Here is an 18,049-nt window from a genome sequence, read left to right as displayed (position 1 = left end):
TTTTTTTGGAACTCCGTTTTATCCTTTGTGTTCAATCACTCCAAATTTTTGGCTTTGTTGACGCGATTTTGAATGATTTTCTCTCTGAAAAGATTCTGTAATTGCAAAACAGATTAAATGCACTATCTGATTGCAACTTCTCCTTAAACATTGTTTGTTTTAGGGCCAAGATTTTTTATAACATATCTTGGGTTTAGTTTTAAATTTAGAATTCATCAAATCGGCTCCAATCATTTCAAACCCTTTCCGGCTATCTTAATCCACAAACAAGTTTTATTTCGTTCGTTTTGCTCAAACTGATTATCAGTGAAAAACTATCAAAATAAGGAAAATTTTATTTCAAAAACGGAGATAAATGATTCATACAAAAGTTTAACCAAATACGTGAAATGCTAAGTGATACCCACATTAAGTTAAGACTGAGTTTTGCTTTATTATACTAAAAGGGGAATGATGCATAAAAGTACAAATTTATGAGGAATTGCGAATTAAGAATGTACAGTTTGCTGCAAAGAGTCTAGGTCCATTTTCATTTGACCCGTGTGAACAAATGCTGGCACTTGCTGATGGTGATGATGATGATGGTGAGGGTCGTAACCGGCTACGGCGGCCATCTCACGCTGGGCTATTATGGCAGGGTGGTCGAATAAATTAGCGAAACCCGAAGCGGCCATGGCGGCTGCTCCATGCTGATTGGCTACGAAGTCTCCGGGCGATCGCTTCGACACGACGTCTTGAGACGCGTTCTGATTGGTTAGAATATCTCTCGTGGCAGAATGGTCGACGAATAAGTTTTGAAAGTTGGCTGTGTTGTTTTGTAGGTCGTTGATTGGGTTTTTTCCTTGTTGGAGTTGTTGGTGATGATGAGAGTGGGGGTTTTGGGTGTTCTGGGGTACTTGGTGGTTGTGGTAGGCGGCGGCCACTGCGGCTGCCGAGTATCCCCCCATCAGGGCGGCCGAGGGGTTCCCGCTGGCTGCCGAGAGAAGAGCGGCATGACTGGCGTTGCTCTGAAAAATAAAATAAAACTCACAAATCAGAACTTCAAGCTTTAAAAAGTACAAAACTTGAATGAACTTGAATGTACTCATCATCACCATCGTCTTGCATTTAATAATTATTTTCTTCATTTGTATGCATGTTTTTTTTCGGTATCTAAAAGAGCTAAAAGCATAATTAAATGGTCTTATTTTTAAATATACCGGAAAAATGCGTCTAAATTAGAACCTTATTAGTTTTGTTGAAGTAAAATAAGTGCGAATTGGACAAAACACTGTTAATTAAAATTATGTGCTTATGCTGAGGTTAAGGGAAAAAAGTTCTGACTTTTGTCTTCTCGGGCTTAACTTTGAAATGTTTTTCATTAACTCACCATAGCCCGCTTTGAGTCCATAGCCTGTGTGTGGTCCTTGTGTTTGCCCACACCGCCAGCCCCATTCGCCCCTGCACTACTCTTTGGCTTCCTCTTCCTAGTCTGGATGCCATCCTTCTTCATTGCCAGAGGTCTGTTCACTCTATGCAGTTTGTAGTACAGACCACAGGCATTACACACTGGATCTCCCTCATTGTTTCTGCGCCAGAGGGTGGTCGAGTCAGTGCCACAGTTGGCACATCGGAGACCATGTCGACGGTTCGTGTTCTGAATCCAAAATAAATAAATAAACCTTGATTTCATTGTACTTTTTTTCAAAATGTACTTTTCAAGTCTAGTAAAGCCACTAGTACTTAAGTTGACGTAGCATGTGAAACTATTGAAAAATCTCTTGAAAAGTTTTTTTTAGATTTGTCTATGAATAATTGTCAAGGTAATCTACAAAAATCATGAAGACACCCCCGAAATTGAAGATCCATTTTTGAAAAAAACTGAGACCTCTTGAATTGCATCTACATTTGGTGAATAACTACGACTTACAATTTTGCGTTGCTGTGACTTGGACATCAAGGGCGACAGACTCTGTTTTCCCCCTATGTAGGGAAGTCCCGCTCTGGCTGCTGCGGCTGCTGATCCGGCGGCGGCTGCTGCCTGGTAGTAGGGGTGAGTAGCCATGCCCCCCTGCGTGCCCGACCAGAAATCGGCCGCCGCGGCTGCATGCGAGCCACCGAAACCGAATCTACCCACGTCTTGATAGTAATCTAAATGAAGATGAACTTGACATAAATTTCCATAAAATACTTAAAAAAATCAAGTACTAACAAGTTGCATATAAGTTAGTTATTTTCAAAATACCAAAGATTTTATGTTAAATTAATATTAATTTATTTAGTTTCTCTTAATTCTACTTCATTAGTTAGTGAAGTGGGTATATTTTTGTTAAATCTCTTTGCTTTGGTTTTTGTCTTTATTTACGTGTGAGGTGCCTGGCTAATATGGACACTTATCCAAGAGGATTTTTTGGCTGCCAGGTAGTTTTTAGCCAGGGCGACTGACTTACCCGGACTATTGGGACTTCAGCCAGGGGACTTATCAGATCTTAGGGACACCGATTAGCACCGCTGGATATTTCAAACCCAAGTATAAATTTGTTTTGCTCCATATTATTAACAGATTAACGCGCATTGTAAACCAACTAGGTAACAATCGTTTGGGCTTATTGTTTGTTTTGAAAGACCACTTATTCAGGTAATCCCAGTAATCAACATTGTCGGCCCTGTTTGGGTAGCCAGAACTGATTGGCGCTCTTTCACCCCGAAAGATCAGTTTTATCTCGGATATTTTTAAACTATCTAGGAGGTCTTATCCAAATCGAATTGAGCGTATATCTTCAACTGTGGCACTAAAATGTGTCAAAACTGATCGATTGCTAATTTTGCATTATATCCTAAGGCATATGTTGAAAAAATGCTTTTTTTCATTGACGATGTTTTTCCGTTTTTTGATTCTGAAGGAAATTCTTTTGTTTGCATTAACCGAGTAATAATTTTCCAGCAACTTGACATGTCTATATTTTGATTTTTTGGATTTTTCATTTTTTTAAATAGTCTTTAAGATTAAACACTATTGGTTGTTGAAGTTATTGAAAGAAGAACAAAATTCAAGTTTGGTCCTTTTTATCGTTTTCCAAGTTTTGTGTTTGTATAGTTGTTCAATAAGTTGAGAGTGAACAAACATGTGCATACCTGTCACTTTGGGGGAGGAGTAGGTGGCACATGTGTGGCAGAGGTAGTGCCCAGTGTCGTCCCTTCTGAAGATGTTTGTGATCACATTGCCACACTGCACACACTCTTTGTCACCTGCAGAGGAAAATAGAAAAGGGAATAAATACAAATAGAATTAATTTACATTTTATTAACTCCGTTACATTAACTCAATGAATAATCCGACTTTAATTTTAAAAATTGGCCTTTTGTTATCACAAAATTTTTTTGAAATACGACAAATTTTTAAAAAAATATGAAATAAGGTTTTGTTATCAATGATGTTCATTTTGTTAGCAAATATATATATTTTTTGAAAAAAATCTGATTCGCGCTGTTTTTAATTTGAAAAAAAAAAATGTTTGATTGGCAAAATAACTAGAATTTTAAAAAATATTTTGAAACTAATTTGTAGCCTTTGAGTTTTTGAAAATAATGAATTTTGAAAATGATTGAACCAAAGTGAATTTAAAAAAAAGACGATTGAGCAAGTCTGGATGAAATCTATTGAGAGCTAAGTCGAAAAATGTTACATGGCTCTTGAGCTGAAAACATGCATGAGTGGGTATAAATTACCTCTAATTACTCAAAATGAGCATTTTGCTCAAAAACTTTGACAGAAATGTTGGGTTAAATAAGCACAGGTTGAATAGTATGGATCAACGGCGGGGCAGGGGCATGAAATTAACTAGTTGGGCGAATGAGCATGTATGAATGGGGTGGGGATATTTTGTCATGACCGTTGAAATGGGATAATGGTTCATTAGATTTCTTGATTGGCATAATTGGTTAAATAAACTTGAGCATAAAAAACAGAAAGCAAATGTATGATCTCGAAAGAAAATGACCAAAGAAAGAGTGAGAGAGAGAAAATATCAAAAAATTGTAAGATTCTTGAAAGTTGAGAGGACGATAGATTTGAATATAAGAACTAACGATGAATTTCTTGCCCATATAAATAACCACGAACATTTATTATATGCCAATAAAGTATTTTGAAAATTTATTTTGATTAAATATTTTCTTAAGCGTTTAATGATTTTAAATTTTGATCATTTTTAAGACCGTTAGAGTGAACCTTCAATTTTCTTGAGACTTGAAAATTTTTCGGTTTTTTTTTAAATTTCATTTTCATTCCCGTTTCTTCAAACTCACGTGTGAAAAATTGCAACTTCCAGAAATCCATTTCTGAAGCCCCGGTTGCATATTGCTGACTATTAGCATGAAGTGCCTGGTTCGAATTAAGAGAATTATTTGCGCCCCCTATTCCCATTTGGCACGAAGCTTGAGCTGCCGCGACTTGAGCTGCTGCTGCATAACTTGAGTAGTCGAAAAAAGCAGCGGGGTTCGGGGTTGCCGAGAACGTTTCCGAAGATGCAATCGGGGATATTTTCTGTTGTTCGGATCCAGCCGAAGCGTTTGATGTTGTCGGGTATAGAAGCCCCGCTGCTGAAAGCAACGAAGCGTGATTCGGTGGCGAATTCGAAAGTCCATTGTTGTTTGTCGTGTTAATTCCGCCGAGTTGCGAATTCGGATTCTGTTCGTTTTCGTTTTTAATCTGATGTGTTTGGTTAAAAAATAGATTCTGGGTGTTTAATTGTTGCGACGAGTGAAGTTGTGACGAAAGTTGTGGATGATCTGAGTTTTGGGGGAGTCCAATTCGGTTGAGAACACTGGCTGCGTGTATTTCGGAGGGGGCGAGTGATGAAATTGTCGGGGTGGAATTCGCGACTGTTAAAGTGGGATGAGGTATCGATCCAGTTGCACTGAAGGAAGATAATGGCGAACAGGCGTTGGACATTGAAGGGTTTGGAAGGTTCGAGGGGTTATTATGATGGTGTTGATAAACTTGGTTAATAACTGATGACGATGCACTACTCATTATCTCAAAACTGATAATTACAATTCAGGCTGGTCAGTTTTAAATTAGTTTCGATCTATTTTTTTTTGTATCTCAAAGTTTTATCAATTTGCCGGGCAATTCTGAGCGCGTTGAAATTATTTTAGGTTTTCTATTTAGATAGTAATCAGTTAATGTGCAGATTTTCCACTCTTTTTCGAAGAAGGATTCTAATCCAACTTTGCGTCTGGAGTTTTTCGGAGATAATTTTTCTGGTGGTTCGAAGATTATCGGCTGAAAGACGTTCAGTTCCGGGTGGAAAGTTTGATAACAAATTCTGATTATATTGGTAGGTGAGACACAATTAAATGGTTGCTCCCAACTACGGGCAAACAAGATAGAGCTACGAAATATTCTGGGTTGTAGATAAAAATTACCCTGAAATATTCGATATAGCGGAACAAATTTAGAAAGTATTTAAACAAAGCTGATAAAAAACCTCACTAGAACTGTTTTATTGCAGCACTGCGAGTTTAGGTGGTTGAAATAAAAGGGATCTCGAATATCTCGAAGTTATCGCTCGTGATTAGATCCGAAAAGTTTGATATTGTTCAAGAGTTTTTATCCTCCGATCAGTTATTTATTGAATCAAAAAGTGGAAACTGTTTTTGATTTGATTTGATTTCATTTGTTTTGATTGAATTGAGGTATTGAATTTGGGGAAGCAAGTAGGAAAGAAAGATAACGAAGCGTTCCGATTGGCTGATTCTGCGGGCTCTTAGGAGCTTATCTCGATTGTGATTGGTCGATTGTTTATCGTCGATTGAACGGGCAGATGTTATCCAAATTGTGCCGATCTGAATTATTTATCCTTTGTATGCCAACTGAATACTGATTAGCCAGATATCTTTCTGTCTACCTGGTTTTGAATTGCACTTTTCTTCGCACTGATTGATTTCACGTTTTTCCTCATATCCAACTTTTTTTCCACAACTTTTCCCACTTTTTCACACTCTGTTCACACTTGTTTAGCTCATTCACAACCTGCCCCCGTTAACGGCTCTCGAATTGAGATAGTTCACTCTAACGGTCCTCAAGATGATCACTTTTCAAGGAATCTAACTTTTCCTGAATTTTTGAGATTTTTTGAGTAGAAATGTGAGAAAAATTGTATGATACTAAATCAATTAACCCATCAACTTAAGAGGCTCTTGTAATTTTTTGTTTTGGAAATTGGAAACAAAGATGTTCCTTACAAATGCTCACTTCAATTTTCATAAATGACAGATTTAACTTGGGGGTAAATTTCATTCAAACTGGGCATTTACACATTCAGGGTTGTACTAATATATCGAAACATTTTAAGGTAGAGCCAATTATGTTGTCAACGTCAAGTTTACTATCAAGTACAAGAATAAAGAATACTTCCACGCATTATTGCGGTCTCTTCATTTTGACTAAGAGTTTGGACACAATTTCGCCAGAAGCACTTAGTTCTAAGAGAACTGGAAAAATAGGTAATAGGATAATTGAGTGCCTTTTTCACAAGCCAGAAATCACTTGTTTACATATTCCCAGCATGTAGCTTGAAAAAACAAACAATCAATCTTTTTTTTAAAAAAATGTGAATTTTTTAAAAGTTGGAAAAAATGGGAAATTAATTATGATTAAATTGATCGTTAATTCTCATAGTAATCGAAAGTTGGAAAAAATCGGAAATTAATTATGATTTAATTGATCGTTAATTCTCATAGTAATGGAATTTCTTATCTTTTTGACTGTCTGTATGTATGCGAAAAACGTAATTTTCTTTGTCAAACTAATCTTATGCCCAAATTGGAAGCGCTCATTAACCCCACAGCTAAATTCAACTTTGACGCAAAGGTCTGGTTTTGACTATGTTAATAGATACTAATTAGGAGGTATATTCGATAACATTCAGCACTGGGGTGGGTTGTTCAGCTGGGCTCTGTGAATAGAGTAACGGGAATTTCGAGTCGGAAATAAAAAGCACCCGCTGGTATATACGCTATCACTATAGCTCCTTAAATACTTCTTAACTAGTTCACGCTGAGTTCGAAATTGTTCGACAACCACGCTTAATTCGTTCCTGCCTGTCCGAACTTTTGTTCCCATCCGGGAAAACACCAGACGGTGGAATCGGTACCCGCCCTGCCCCTGGGTCAAACAACAGAAAACAACAATAGCTCAATGTGTAAACAGAGATCAAAGCAATCAAGGATTTGAGCCGCAGAAAAAAGTCGAGAAATCAAATTCGTCATTCTTAGATACTAACAATAAAGCTGGTTTTCGCGCTGAAAATTTTTAGAAAAAGACTCAATTTGGAAGTTTTTTCTAATTTTCTATAAGAAATCAAAGGTTTTGCAATATTATTCTAAAATGTAGCATAATCGCATAGGTTTATAAACTCTTTTAGGACACTTTTTGCGATAACTCCAAAAAAACTCTCTTAAGTCAAAATTCTTAAACTGAATGTTTGTTTATATGAGTATATTTGTTTTCTAGAAAATTCTGATTTTCGTACAATTCTTTTTGGAGATACATTACGACACTAGACCCTCAAAACTACCGACTAGTCATAACTTTTCTCAGCTTTCGATGAAAACTACGGAATACTGGTGAACTTCATATTTACATTTAAGAATGCCCATTTTTGTTTATTATTTTGCTAATTTCCTTTTTCTCTATTATTGAGTAATGGAATGTTGAGACGGCTCTGAGCTACTTTAGAAGCTGTGTTCGTTGTCATCCGGGCTAGAAGGAGAGAGAGAGAGAGGGACAACTACTACTGCCGCTGCTGCCTCAGTTCTGTTCTTCTTCTGTTCCCCCTCTTCTCTCTCTTGTGTTCTGGAGGGGAAGATAAAGCGAGGGGAAACTCTTTTTACCAAGAGAACGCAAAATGGAATTTGAGAGATAAGCTACCTGCTACAGAAGATAGCACACGAGGCTCTGAGTGGTGCACTGATAAGCTATTATTAAAGTTCCCTTTCATTTTACATTTACTCTTTTTTTATTATTCTTAGCCCCCCACACAATGCGAACAAGTATTTCTTTTTTTTGTTCTTCGCTGCTTCTCAAAAACATTTAACATTTAGCCTCAAGTGATCCAACAACCCCCCCTCCTCCCTCGTCTCTTTGTAGCCCTACAACACAACTACCTTACCCCGTGACCAGGCAATCTAACAACCCACACTCTTAGTCCATAGATAGTCCATACCTCCCCCCTTCCTTGGCAATCTCTTGTACCCATAGAGCCATTGTCGAATATCTATTCTTTTTCCTGCATCATATCAGAAAATATGAACATTTTTCAATTATAATTTTTTGTTTCCTGTTTTTTAAGTTAATCTAGTTTGTAAGTTTTAATCAACGATAAGTTTTGCTGTTTTTTAATTTTTGACGTTAAAGATAAATTTTGCTGTTTTTTTTTTACTTTTTGACGTAATATTGGTATTTTATCACACACTGATTATTATCAAATCGTTAATGAAGTTTTGATGAATACGAAAGAAAATTTTTTATCGAAAGCGGAAGTTTTTCGTTCAATTACGTCAATAAATTCTGCCCAAAAAACTTATACAAAAATGAAACTTAATTTGAGCCCAAGTTGACTTTTGCAAGGGTTCTTATCTATTTGGGCAAATATATAAACTTCACCTCATAAAACATGTATGATAGACACCTAGAAATATTAACGTGAAGAGATCTATCGACATGTTGGGTCTTTAATCTCAGCGGTGTACCACTCAATACTTAGAAAAGATCTCTGGATATTTTAATCTTGCTAATTTATCGATCAAATGACAGTGTTGAACACTGTCAAAATAGTCGATCAGAATAAACTTGCAATAAAAATTATCTAAAAAATCAAAGTTTGCAAATACGGGCGCTGAGATTGCCCCAAGCGTTGGAAAAGAGGGGGAAAATGATAAAAAAAAAACCTTATCTTCGAAATTTGTTAATCAAAATATGTGAGCCTTATAAATAATTTGAGATTAAAAAAAAACACTTTGATTGATCTTTTTCTGGAACATTATAAATATTCGACAATGCCGGCGAAGAATTAAAGATACGATTGTAAAAATAACGCAGCGTTTTTGAAACCTGATGGAAAATAGGAATAGGAATCTGAAAATGATATCAAATTTACTGTCTTATCATTTTTAACCAATTAAAATGTAATAAATGTTGATCCAAACTGAGCTGGGTAAACATGCTAACAGCAGACCCTCAAAGTCTGGGTTAACTTGGAGAAAAATTTCAGTGACCCCAGCGGTAACTGTTGTTTGAACACAGATGAGTGGGTTCTGCCGAGAAGGAGGAATTTTGAGGGTCCGTTCCAAGTGGGGCTGGGAGGGTCCGGGGGTGGGGGTGAGTGGGGATGATCTGGGATATGTTCACGCCTTATTTATCCTTTTATTGTCTACGTGCACTGCCCATTCACTTATTACACGACTAATCCCAAGTCATTACAAGTCATTATAGTCCAAAACAGATTTTAGAACTAGTCAGCTATAGTGTGTAATCCTCTGCAATTTAGACAGCCAAAATAAGTTTTTGATATAACTGAATGGAATTATGTATACAGTTAGGTGAATAAAATTATTACAGGCTTTCAAATAAAAAAGCGAACAAATTTTTTTTCTTATTGCTAACCAAGTATTATATAGTTAGATTAAGAAAATGAGATAAGAAAATGAAAATTATCTCTAAAAATATCCTCATCGTTCCAAAATGAGAGTAATTATTCGTTTTTTAACTAAGATTTGATTTTTTCAACAAAAAAAGTCATGTTAATGTGTTTTCTTAATAATAAACATGGTCTGCTCGTTGCTTCGAAAATGACTACACCGAATAAATTTAGTATCAGATGCATCGATTAAAGAGACATCTGATGTTTGTTGATTGTGCAATTTAATGTTTACATTCTTGTTCTCATTGGAGTGGGGTGCCTTTGATTCAGGGGTTGATTTGTGTGTTTTTCAGTTTAATTCTACACCTAATTGCGACTTATGAACCAACTTGAAACACGCTTAAACTTCTCAAGTCAGAGCAAAAGGATGAATGGCGGTTGGTTGGTATGATGTTAGTTAGCCGACTACTGGTTATAAGTTTGAGTTATGAACTTGATATTAAATATTTGCTGAAACAGATAAAACACTTGTGTGTTTGAGCCCTGACCCGCAAAGGCTAGCGTGTGTTGGCTCTAACACAACAAAGTTGCACAGGGTATCAGCTGAAACACCCAAGATGTCATTCAAGCTATACTTCTTGATTTAAACATTTCTCCAGGTGTGAAATCATTTGGGCACCATATGGATAAACTCAACTCACCCCTCCCCCGCTCCTAACAATATGAAGTAAAATAACTTGCAGCATGCAACGAAGTAACTTTCAATCATCAATTCAGGCGCTGAGCTTCATTTGAAATATGAGAACTACTCAACTAGAAACTACGGGCTTTTTTATCCATGCGCGGTCGCAAAATTTTTTTATACAACTTATGTGATTTGATGCCTATAAAATTCGCAACCTTGCTTCTACAATTATAATGTTCTTGGAGCTCTTGAATGATCAAACAGTTTGTGTTGACCTATAAATTCGCGATGTTAAAAAGATTTCGAAATACTAATGCTTTCGTTTTAGTGATGTTTTGCTTTTGTTGTTGTAACATCAAACCGTCATTTTATTGCAACATTGTATGTTTAGACATTGTTGTTTTTTAAACATCGGAGGAGCTTGAGCTAACAAAGCATCATATGGTCAAAAGTTTGTGCTCAGCGGAAACCAGCGACAACAAAACAAACCAAAACAAAACAGTTTCGGACAAATTTCTGTTTTTCTGTTTGGCAAAAACCAACAATCGGACGACTTTGCAGCCAAGCTGCAGACATCCGAACTCAAATTATTTGTATATTTCAGAATCAACACTGAAGGCAAATAAATTGGAACTAACAGAACAGAAAGTTTCAGAAACATAGAAAATATTTCATTGGTGAAGACAGAAAATTGGGGTGAAGGTATATATACCAAAACAATTAAAACGATTGACCAGATTACAACGCAAGATGCGCAAACAAGTTTCGGAAAAGTCGGGTTACAGAATAATGAAAAGGTCTGCCCCTTTCTGAACTCAAAGCAGCGATGATCTGATTTATTGTCAGTTAAATATACAAAAATGACCCAAGAAAAACGTAATTTAGGGGAATTAATACGCCACCAGTTCAATGTTTATTCAAAAAGTAATCTGTACGTCCGAAAACAAAAAGCAAAATGTGAACGTCCTTTCAGCTTTTGCTTTATAAAGAGTAGGTTACTCGAAGTTTTATCAAGTTTGAGCTTAAAATATGATTTTTTTGGGCCTTTTCAATTTTGATAGAGTTTGTCTGCCGCTGACTAGGGTGCAACAAAGGAACAATTTGAAATTGAACAAAACAGTTGTCTGCAACAAAAACGTATTCAAAAAAGCATTTTTTTGTTTCAAAGGGTGTCCCTATTAGATCAAGTTATCCCCCCTATTTCTTTAACTCATCTGTCCGATAAAGCTTAGCATGTTCACGTGATTTTTATTTCGGTTGTTTTTTCAAACAGATATTTTTGATTTAGAAATCAACTCTTAGTTTATTATCAATCAATTTATCTTATGATTCATAAGATAAATTGATTGATAATAAACTAAGAGTTGATTTCTAAATCAAAAATATCTGTTTGAAAAAACAACCGAAATAAAAACCACGTGAACATGTTATGAACCACGTGAACATGTTATAAGTTATGAACCTAATAATGATGGACCGATACTTTTGAAGATGTATATTAGGGGCGGGTCTTTAAGGGGTCAGTTGACAATACATCTATTTACATTGGATTTTATCGCGTTCGATAAACTTGCTAAAGAGTATTCTTCAGACTGAAAGTGTCAGAAGTTTCATCGGATTTCTTCCGTGGGTTTGAATTTCGATGGTTTCAAGCTGAGAAACTGTCAATAATGTTGACAATTTCGTATAACGTTTGATTAGCTAGCTTTGAAGAAAGAACCAATCAGAGCTCAGAATGAAAAAAAAATAACAAGAAAAAACAGATAATCAGGAACCATTGTTGTTATAAGATATTGTACGTTATAAAAAGTTTTAAAAGTAGAAAAGCCAGAAACTTATAGTAACTATTTTATGTGAAAAACTAGTTCAATTAGCAAACATACCTTCAAGAAAATGACTCCAGGTCACTAATTAAGATACATTTTAGCCTTATAAATAAAAGCAAAATAGAAATTTTCTCGAGGGGAAATTCGAATGGATAGAAATTTAGCACCTCAAAAAAAGATGCAATTAATATTTAGTTACTTATAATTAGTTGATTAAATTGAAGTTCATAACTAACCTTGTATGTAGTCTGCAGAGCTGAATGTATTCGGGTCGGTGTTCTCTCCAAAAGCCAGAAGTGATGCTTGAATCGGCGGCAGTTGTTGACTCCCCTTTTCAACTCCAGAGGGGGGACTTTGCTCGTTCACATTGTTATTACTCTCCACGTGAACACTTATTATTCCGGGGGGACTTTCTTCTAGAGACGCGTAGCCCCCCTGACTGTGGTTGACTCCCCAATCCACAGGAAGTTGGACCCCATGGGTGCCGAAACCCATCGGGAAGCCGTTTGAGTAGAAACCCTGGCCTGTGAGGTCATACAGTGGCAACGACGAGTACTTCTCGACATAGGTTCCGTCTTCGGTTTCAAGCAGCGGCATTTCGCCCGCACTAATTAAAGCTCCACTCGAATCAGTTGTGATCAAATCATTCGGTAAAGTTGACTCGCCAATGTTCATTTTAGCCATAGTGAAAGGATCAGTGTACTGCAAAAGCATCGAAGGGTCGAAAAAGGCTCCATCGTAAACCAATTCTCCATTTTCGGTGACAGCATACGTACCATGTTTCGGTTCCAAGTTTTGCTGATGTTGTTGATGATGATGATGATGCTCAAAAGAGTTCACGTTTTGAGGAACCGTTTCAACAATTTGGTGGCGAGTTGACGAGAGTGTTGTCGGAACTAGTTCAAGTTTTGGGAGCTCTCCGGGTTTCGAACTCGCGACCTGTGGCGGAGGAGCGGTTCCGCGGATTATGTGCTGAAGCGATTCGACTTGCGCGATTGGTGTCTGGAGTTTCAGCAGATCTTCGCCTTTGAATTTGTCCAGAGATATTTTGGGAATCTGATTTCCATGTTTGTGCTGGCTTCCCTGTTTCGTTTGTGACGTCGACTGTTTTCTATCCATTGGGGAGTTTTGGAATTCGCTTCCCAAAATTTTTTGCTGAATGAATTTCGGATTCGCAGATTGTTTTTGACCTAAAAAAAAGTTTTAAATGAAAAAAAAAAATGAAAAAAGACTTCAATTAATTGGTTTTTTAGAAATATAGATCCAATTATTGGCAAAAAAAACGGAAAAAACGGAAGGTTAAATAAAAATTTGAGAAATTAATTAAAGAGTGTAGTTACATTATTCGGCAGAGCTTGTTTAGGTGGCGAGTTCAAATCCGCTATAAGTTGATATAATTTATCAGTTATTAATTATAGAGTTAGGGTATCTAGGTTTGGATGTTATCGATAAGTTCCGCTATCTAATGTTTCGCCAGGAGCTGGGGCGACTATAAAAATAAAAGTGCTTCTGATATTTTTGAGATAGCAGAAACAACTCAGCGCCTCTAGCGTGGTCAAATGGGGGCTAGTGGCGATAAGGACAGAATTATTCTAGCGTATCGCGGGTTGTTTTATCAATCAGGGTGTTCGAAGTTAAATTCAGCAAAAGATCCGATATAAGAGACCCAAACCAACTTACCTTATCTCTCTGATCGCAGAAGCTGAATAAAATGAAGTAAGTTATAATCTAGTTATTACAAATTTAGTTTGCTGTGAGTGGACTTTCTCAGTTTATTAGGGGCTGCTATTCTGAATGTATGCGGGGTTGCTACTCTGAATTTAGTGGGGGTTGATTGTGAATATATTTTAGGGGTTTTGAGGTGATCGATTTGACAGGTTACGTTGGTATAATGTTTGTGATGTAGCCCCACAGCTTTGCAAACAAGACTTCTTTAACAAATTCTATTTCGATGTAGGTGAAACCAAACTAACTTAACTAGGTCGGGTCCAATTAAATCAAAGCTCCGAATTATTATACACCCGCCTCAAACAAATATTGAAAACATTCACGTGTATTCGACCACAATAATTAAAATAATGATTGTCTTCTCATTAATATTTTGACCAACTTTATCAAGCAGTTTGAAGAGCAATTTGGGTTTAATTAATTGTGGAAATACTAAAATGCAAAAACTTAATTTTTCTATTATTCTATAAGTTCTATTTGTGGAATTAGTCTTTCAATAAGTGCTGCTGACATAGTTATGATTTTAATTAAATTCAATTATTAATCCCCTATTAACAAGTTAGTCCAAATTAGGTGTGCAAATATGGAAAAAATTGCCATTTTAGTCCAAATCCGGCGGAAATGGATCTTCGCGACTCTCTTTCGTTCCTAGGACGAAGTGTGAATTAGCCACATTCGGATCACACCTCTCGGTTATATTTGCTCGGGAAATGAGCTCGGATTTAATCCATCCGGTATGGTCCTTCTCACACCTCGCTTCGTTTGAACACTCGAAATGCGTTGTCTGGATGATGGAAAAAACAAAATGCAAAATTGAGGACGAAAAATTATTTTAAGCACTGAAAACTTTTTTCTGTAGTATGCGAAAAGCTTACGACAGTTGTTTGGATCTAATAAGTAAAGCAACTTTTCGGGATCTTAAAATTCATCAACTGAGCTTGCGTTCGAAACGGATGAAGTTACCTTAAATATGATAGTTTCACAAAAATTTGAATTCTCAAAGTGCGTAGGATAGAAAATCTTTAAGTAAGGACTACCATTTAATTATTTCAGAATAATACCTATGAAAGGAAAATTTCAGCCAGCTCAATATTGTTGACAGAAGTTTAGCAACCCAAAGCTATTATAATGAAAAGTTTATACAGTTTTTTATTAATAATTAGCTTTTGTGTTAAGAGAGGCCAAACACAGCATCTTTAATTGACAATACTGATTTTTTGAGAAAATCACCTTCTCGTTAATGCGATTTTTCCTCGGAAAAACAAACCGCCACTAACAAGTTATTAAGTTTACGGATGCTAGTCATAGCTAAAAATCAACATCACAGAGCGTCATTGTTCCTTGCGACATCGTTTCTTTTTACCGATTTCCGCGAACTAGTTTCTACTAGTTGTAGCTTCTTTTTCAAAAAATTTTTTCCTGGGAGCCCAGTTTTCCTTGAGATACCCTAACTTGCGTCCTCTTATTTTCATATTTTGTTCCCACTCAGAACTACAAGAGGTTTTGTATTTTTGGAAGGTAGTCAGAACCACAAGAGATTTCGTCTTTTTTGGGTCAAAAACAATATTCATCTGAATTGAGTGAAATACATAAATTGGCCATGGCTCATTAGATTTCAAATCCCTATAATTTTAATTTTTTTTTTCATGGTTTTAATTCTTTTCACTTTTCCAAAGAATGGATTTCTAATTCGCGGGGTATTTGGCGGGTTGTGTTTATAAATTCCATTTGTCCCACGGCATCGGGAGAGGGGAGCGGAAGAGAGTGTTCCTTGCAATTAGAATAGATGTTACAATGGCCAAGGTGTGCAAACAGCTAAATATACTTGGGAAATAAAAGTGCCGTGATTGGCAAACAAACTACTAGAGCCTCTCTACTTTTTTTCTATAAAGGTTCCTCTGCTGATACAAATGCACTCCACGAAAATTTTGTTCTCAAGGCAAAATTACACACAAATCATGCCAACTTTTGGATTTCTAAATAGTCAGTTTTGGTATTTAGAGCCTAATTAGAGAAATTTTAAATTTTTAGATATTTCTGCTCTTATTTTCACAAATCAATGCCATAAATTTAAACGTAGTTGCAACAACGGAAAGTTGACCTTTTTTAAAAAAAAAACTTAAATGATGGGCTATGTTAATATAATAATGATAACAAAATGTTTCCAGTATAGGTTCACAATAATTGATATAAATTATATAAATATGATCACTTGAAGAACCCATTCTGGGAGATCATCATTAGGTAAATTATGCCTATTTTCAGACGTCTCTGAGCACAGATCATTATAGAACTTCTTTATTTGTTCATTATTTGTAACTAAAAAAACAACTGAATAAGGATCGAATTCTGATCAAAATGATATCAGTGTGACAAAAGTGCGATGTGATATTTTTAGGACATTATACGAATCTTCCAAGCATTTTCAATTTTATTATCCTCATCAAAATAACCTGAACGATGCTAGAAACTTATACGACATTCATTACAAGGACTCGATAATCATAAATTGAGTTATAAATTTATAACTACTACAGAGCGCACTTTTGTTATTGGGGCGAAAAAAGCAATTGAGCACTTTGTTGAATCTTTTGCGCCCTCATTACAAATTCGCAAATTCCGTTATATGAAGTGGAAAAATTGTTGTCGAGATAAGGGGGGCACTTATACACGAATACCCCCATTCACGCTATCTTAATCGCGCAATGGGGCGAAGCGTGTTATTTGGGGAAGTTAGTGGAAAGTAATGCGATTTTGATGAAAATTTACAGCTCAGAGATGTGTTTGTATTGCTTCATACTCGACTGACATTCAGTTGATAAAAAATAATCTGCATCGCTAATTTATTAACCAGTGCTCTTATCTAAAACTGCTCCCGGATATAACTGCGCAACTGGTTTAAATTTAAAACTGGTAAAAGACCACAAAATTATGCTTAAAAACGTCATGGGTCACATTTAGGGATCTAGGATCATGGGTCAAGGGATCTATATTTCCTTTCAAGGTAAAGTTCTTTCAAGAACTCAAAGGATTCATTAAACAAAGGGTCTTTCCTTTTGATATTATCGTACGTATGACATCCATTTTATATTTGCTTTGCTTTATAATTATTAATTTGGTTCTGCTAATGTAACCCACTTTTGAGGGGAGCGCGAGCCAAAAAAGACAATTTTTTGGTCAAAATTTTCTAAAAACAGTCTGATTCAGAGCCAGCTTGCGCGACCGAAAAAGCGACCTATAAGATAAATATCATAGGTTATAATCTATGACGCGGGTATTAGAATTCAAGCATAGTGTACCCATTTAATCAATTTGCTCAGCTAAATTTTTTCTAAAATCCACATTAGGGTGAGAAACTATGGACAACTTGTTTCAACAGGAAAAATCAAATAAGAGAGTCAGAAATACGGAATCATAGATACACTAGTAGAAAAGTGAGCTAGATTTGCTGGGAACGTTTTTAAATATAAGTTTTCCATGCTGATTAAAACTCAATAAGCATTCTATACAGGGTGTTTCGGATAAGTTTTTTTAAATGAATTTTTCACTATACTTTTTATCTGACGCAATGGAATTTTGAGACATTGAAAAAAAAACTTCTTTAAAACAATTAATAATCTTTTCAAGTCTCTCGGCGATTTGAAACCTAAGAAAATGAGATTTTCTCTTTTTTAATCCCTTGATTGACTTATAAGATAACAAATTGAAAAAAAATTTAATTAAATTTTCCACTTATTTTCTATTTTGTATTAAAGTTTCATTGCGTCAGATAAAGTACATAAAAAAATTCCAAGAAATTTCAAAAAACTTTATAATGATATTATTTTTTAATTTAATATCATAAAGATGTTACTGTTCCGAGCATTGAAAATGGGGAAGAACTTTGTATTCGGGTGTCTTCTAGTTTTTCTTTTTTTTGTTTTCCACGCAAAATCAGATACCACTAAAAATCGTCGAGCTGGGTTGAGTGATATAGTATAATAAAGCCCCTTCAGTCATGATTCGAACGAAATTTTTAAAAAAAAATCCCAGTGTCGAGAAAAATCGGTTTGAAACTTGTGGTTTTTCGTCAAGTTTTGACCAAATAAAATGATGATAACTTGCTAAATTGGTTTCTTAGGTTAAAAACGTATATTTTTTCCAAACGGAATCTGGTTTTTAAAGCCATATTGAACACTTACCTG

At 35.8% G+C, this 18,049-nt stretch overlaps 1 protein-coding gene across 3 annotated transcripts; it reads right to left on the bottom strand.

Annotated features, from left to right (window-relative positions):
- Positions 1 to 351: 351 nt before the first annotated feature.
- Positions 352 to 14,120, bottom strand: LOC134856468 (GATA-binding factor A-like). Of its 3 annotated transcripts, none has more exons than XM_063872736.1 (6): positions 13,818 to 14,120; positions 12,374 to 13,327; positions 3,115 to 3,228; positions 1,910 to 2,130; positions 1,370 to 1,636; positions 352 to 1,007 (listed from the first exon to the last, which is right to left on the bottom strand). In XM_063872736.1, the coding sequence occupies exons 2-6, from the start codon at positions 13,254 to 13,256 to the stop codon at positions 489 to 491; spliced, it is 2,004 nt and encodes a 667-aa protein (XP_063728806.1). In that variant the 5' UTR covers positions 13,257 to 13,327; positions 13,818 to 14,120; the 3' UTR covers positions 352 to 488. The 3 variants fall into 3 exon arrangements, with proteins under 3 accessions (XP_063728806.1, XP_063728807.1, XP_063728808.1); XM_063872737.1 differs by lacking the exon at positions 13,818 to 14,120 and adding an exon at positions 13,478 to 13,696; XM_063872738.1 differs by lacking the exons at positions 12,374 to 13,327; positions 13,818 to 14,120 and adding an exon at positions 4,288 to 5,858.
- Positions 14,121 to 18,049: the final 3,929 nt, after the last annotated feature.

Source organism: Symsagittifera roscoffensis, unplaced genomic scaffold (assembly GCF_963678635.1).
Source record: "Symsagittifera roscoffensis unplaced genomic scaffold, txSymRosc1.1 SCAFFOLD_210, whole genome shotgun sequence".
NCBI classification, from domain to species: Eukaryota; Metazoa; Xenacoelomorpha; order Acoela; family Convolutidae; genus Symsagittifera; species Symsagittifera roscoffensis.
The sequence above is the reverse complement of the archived record's forward strand: the minus strand, read 5'-3'. Positions and strand labels throughout refer to the sequence as shown.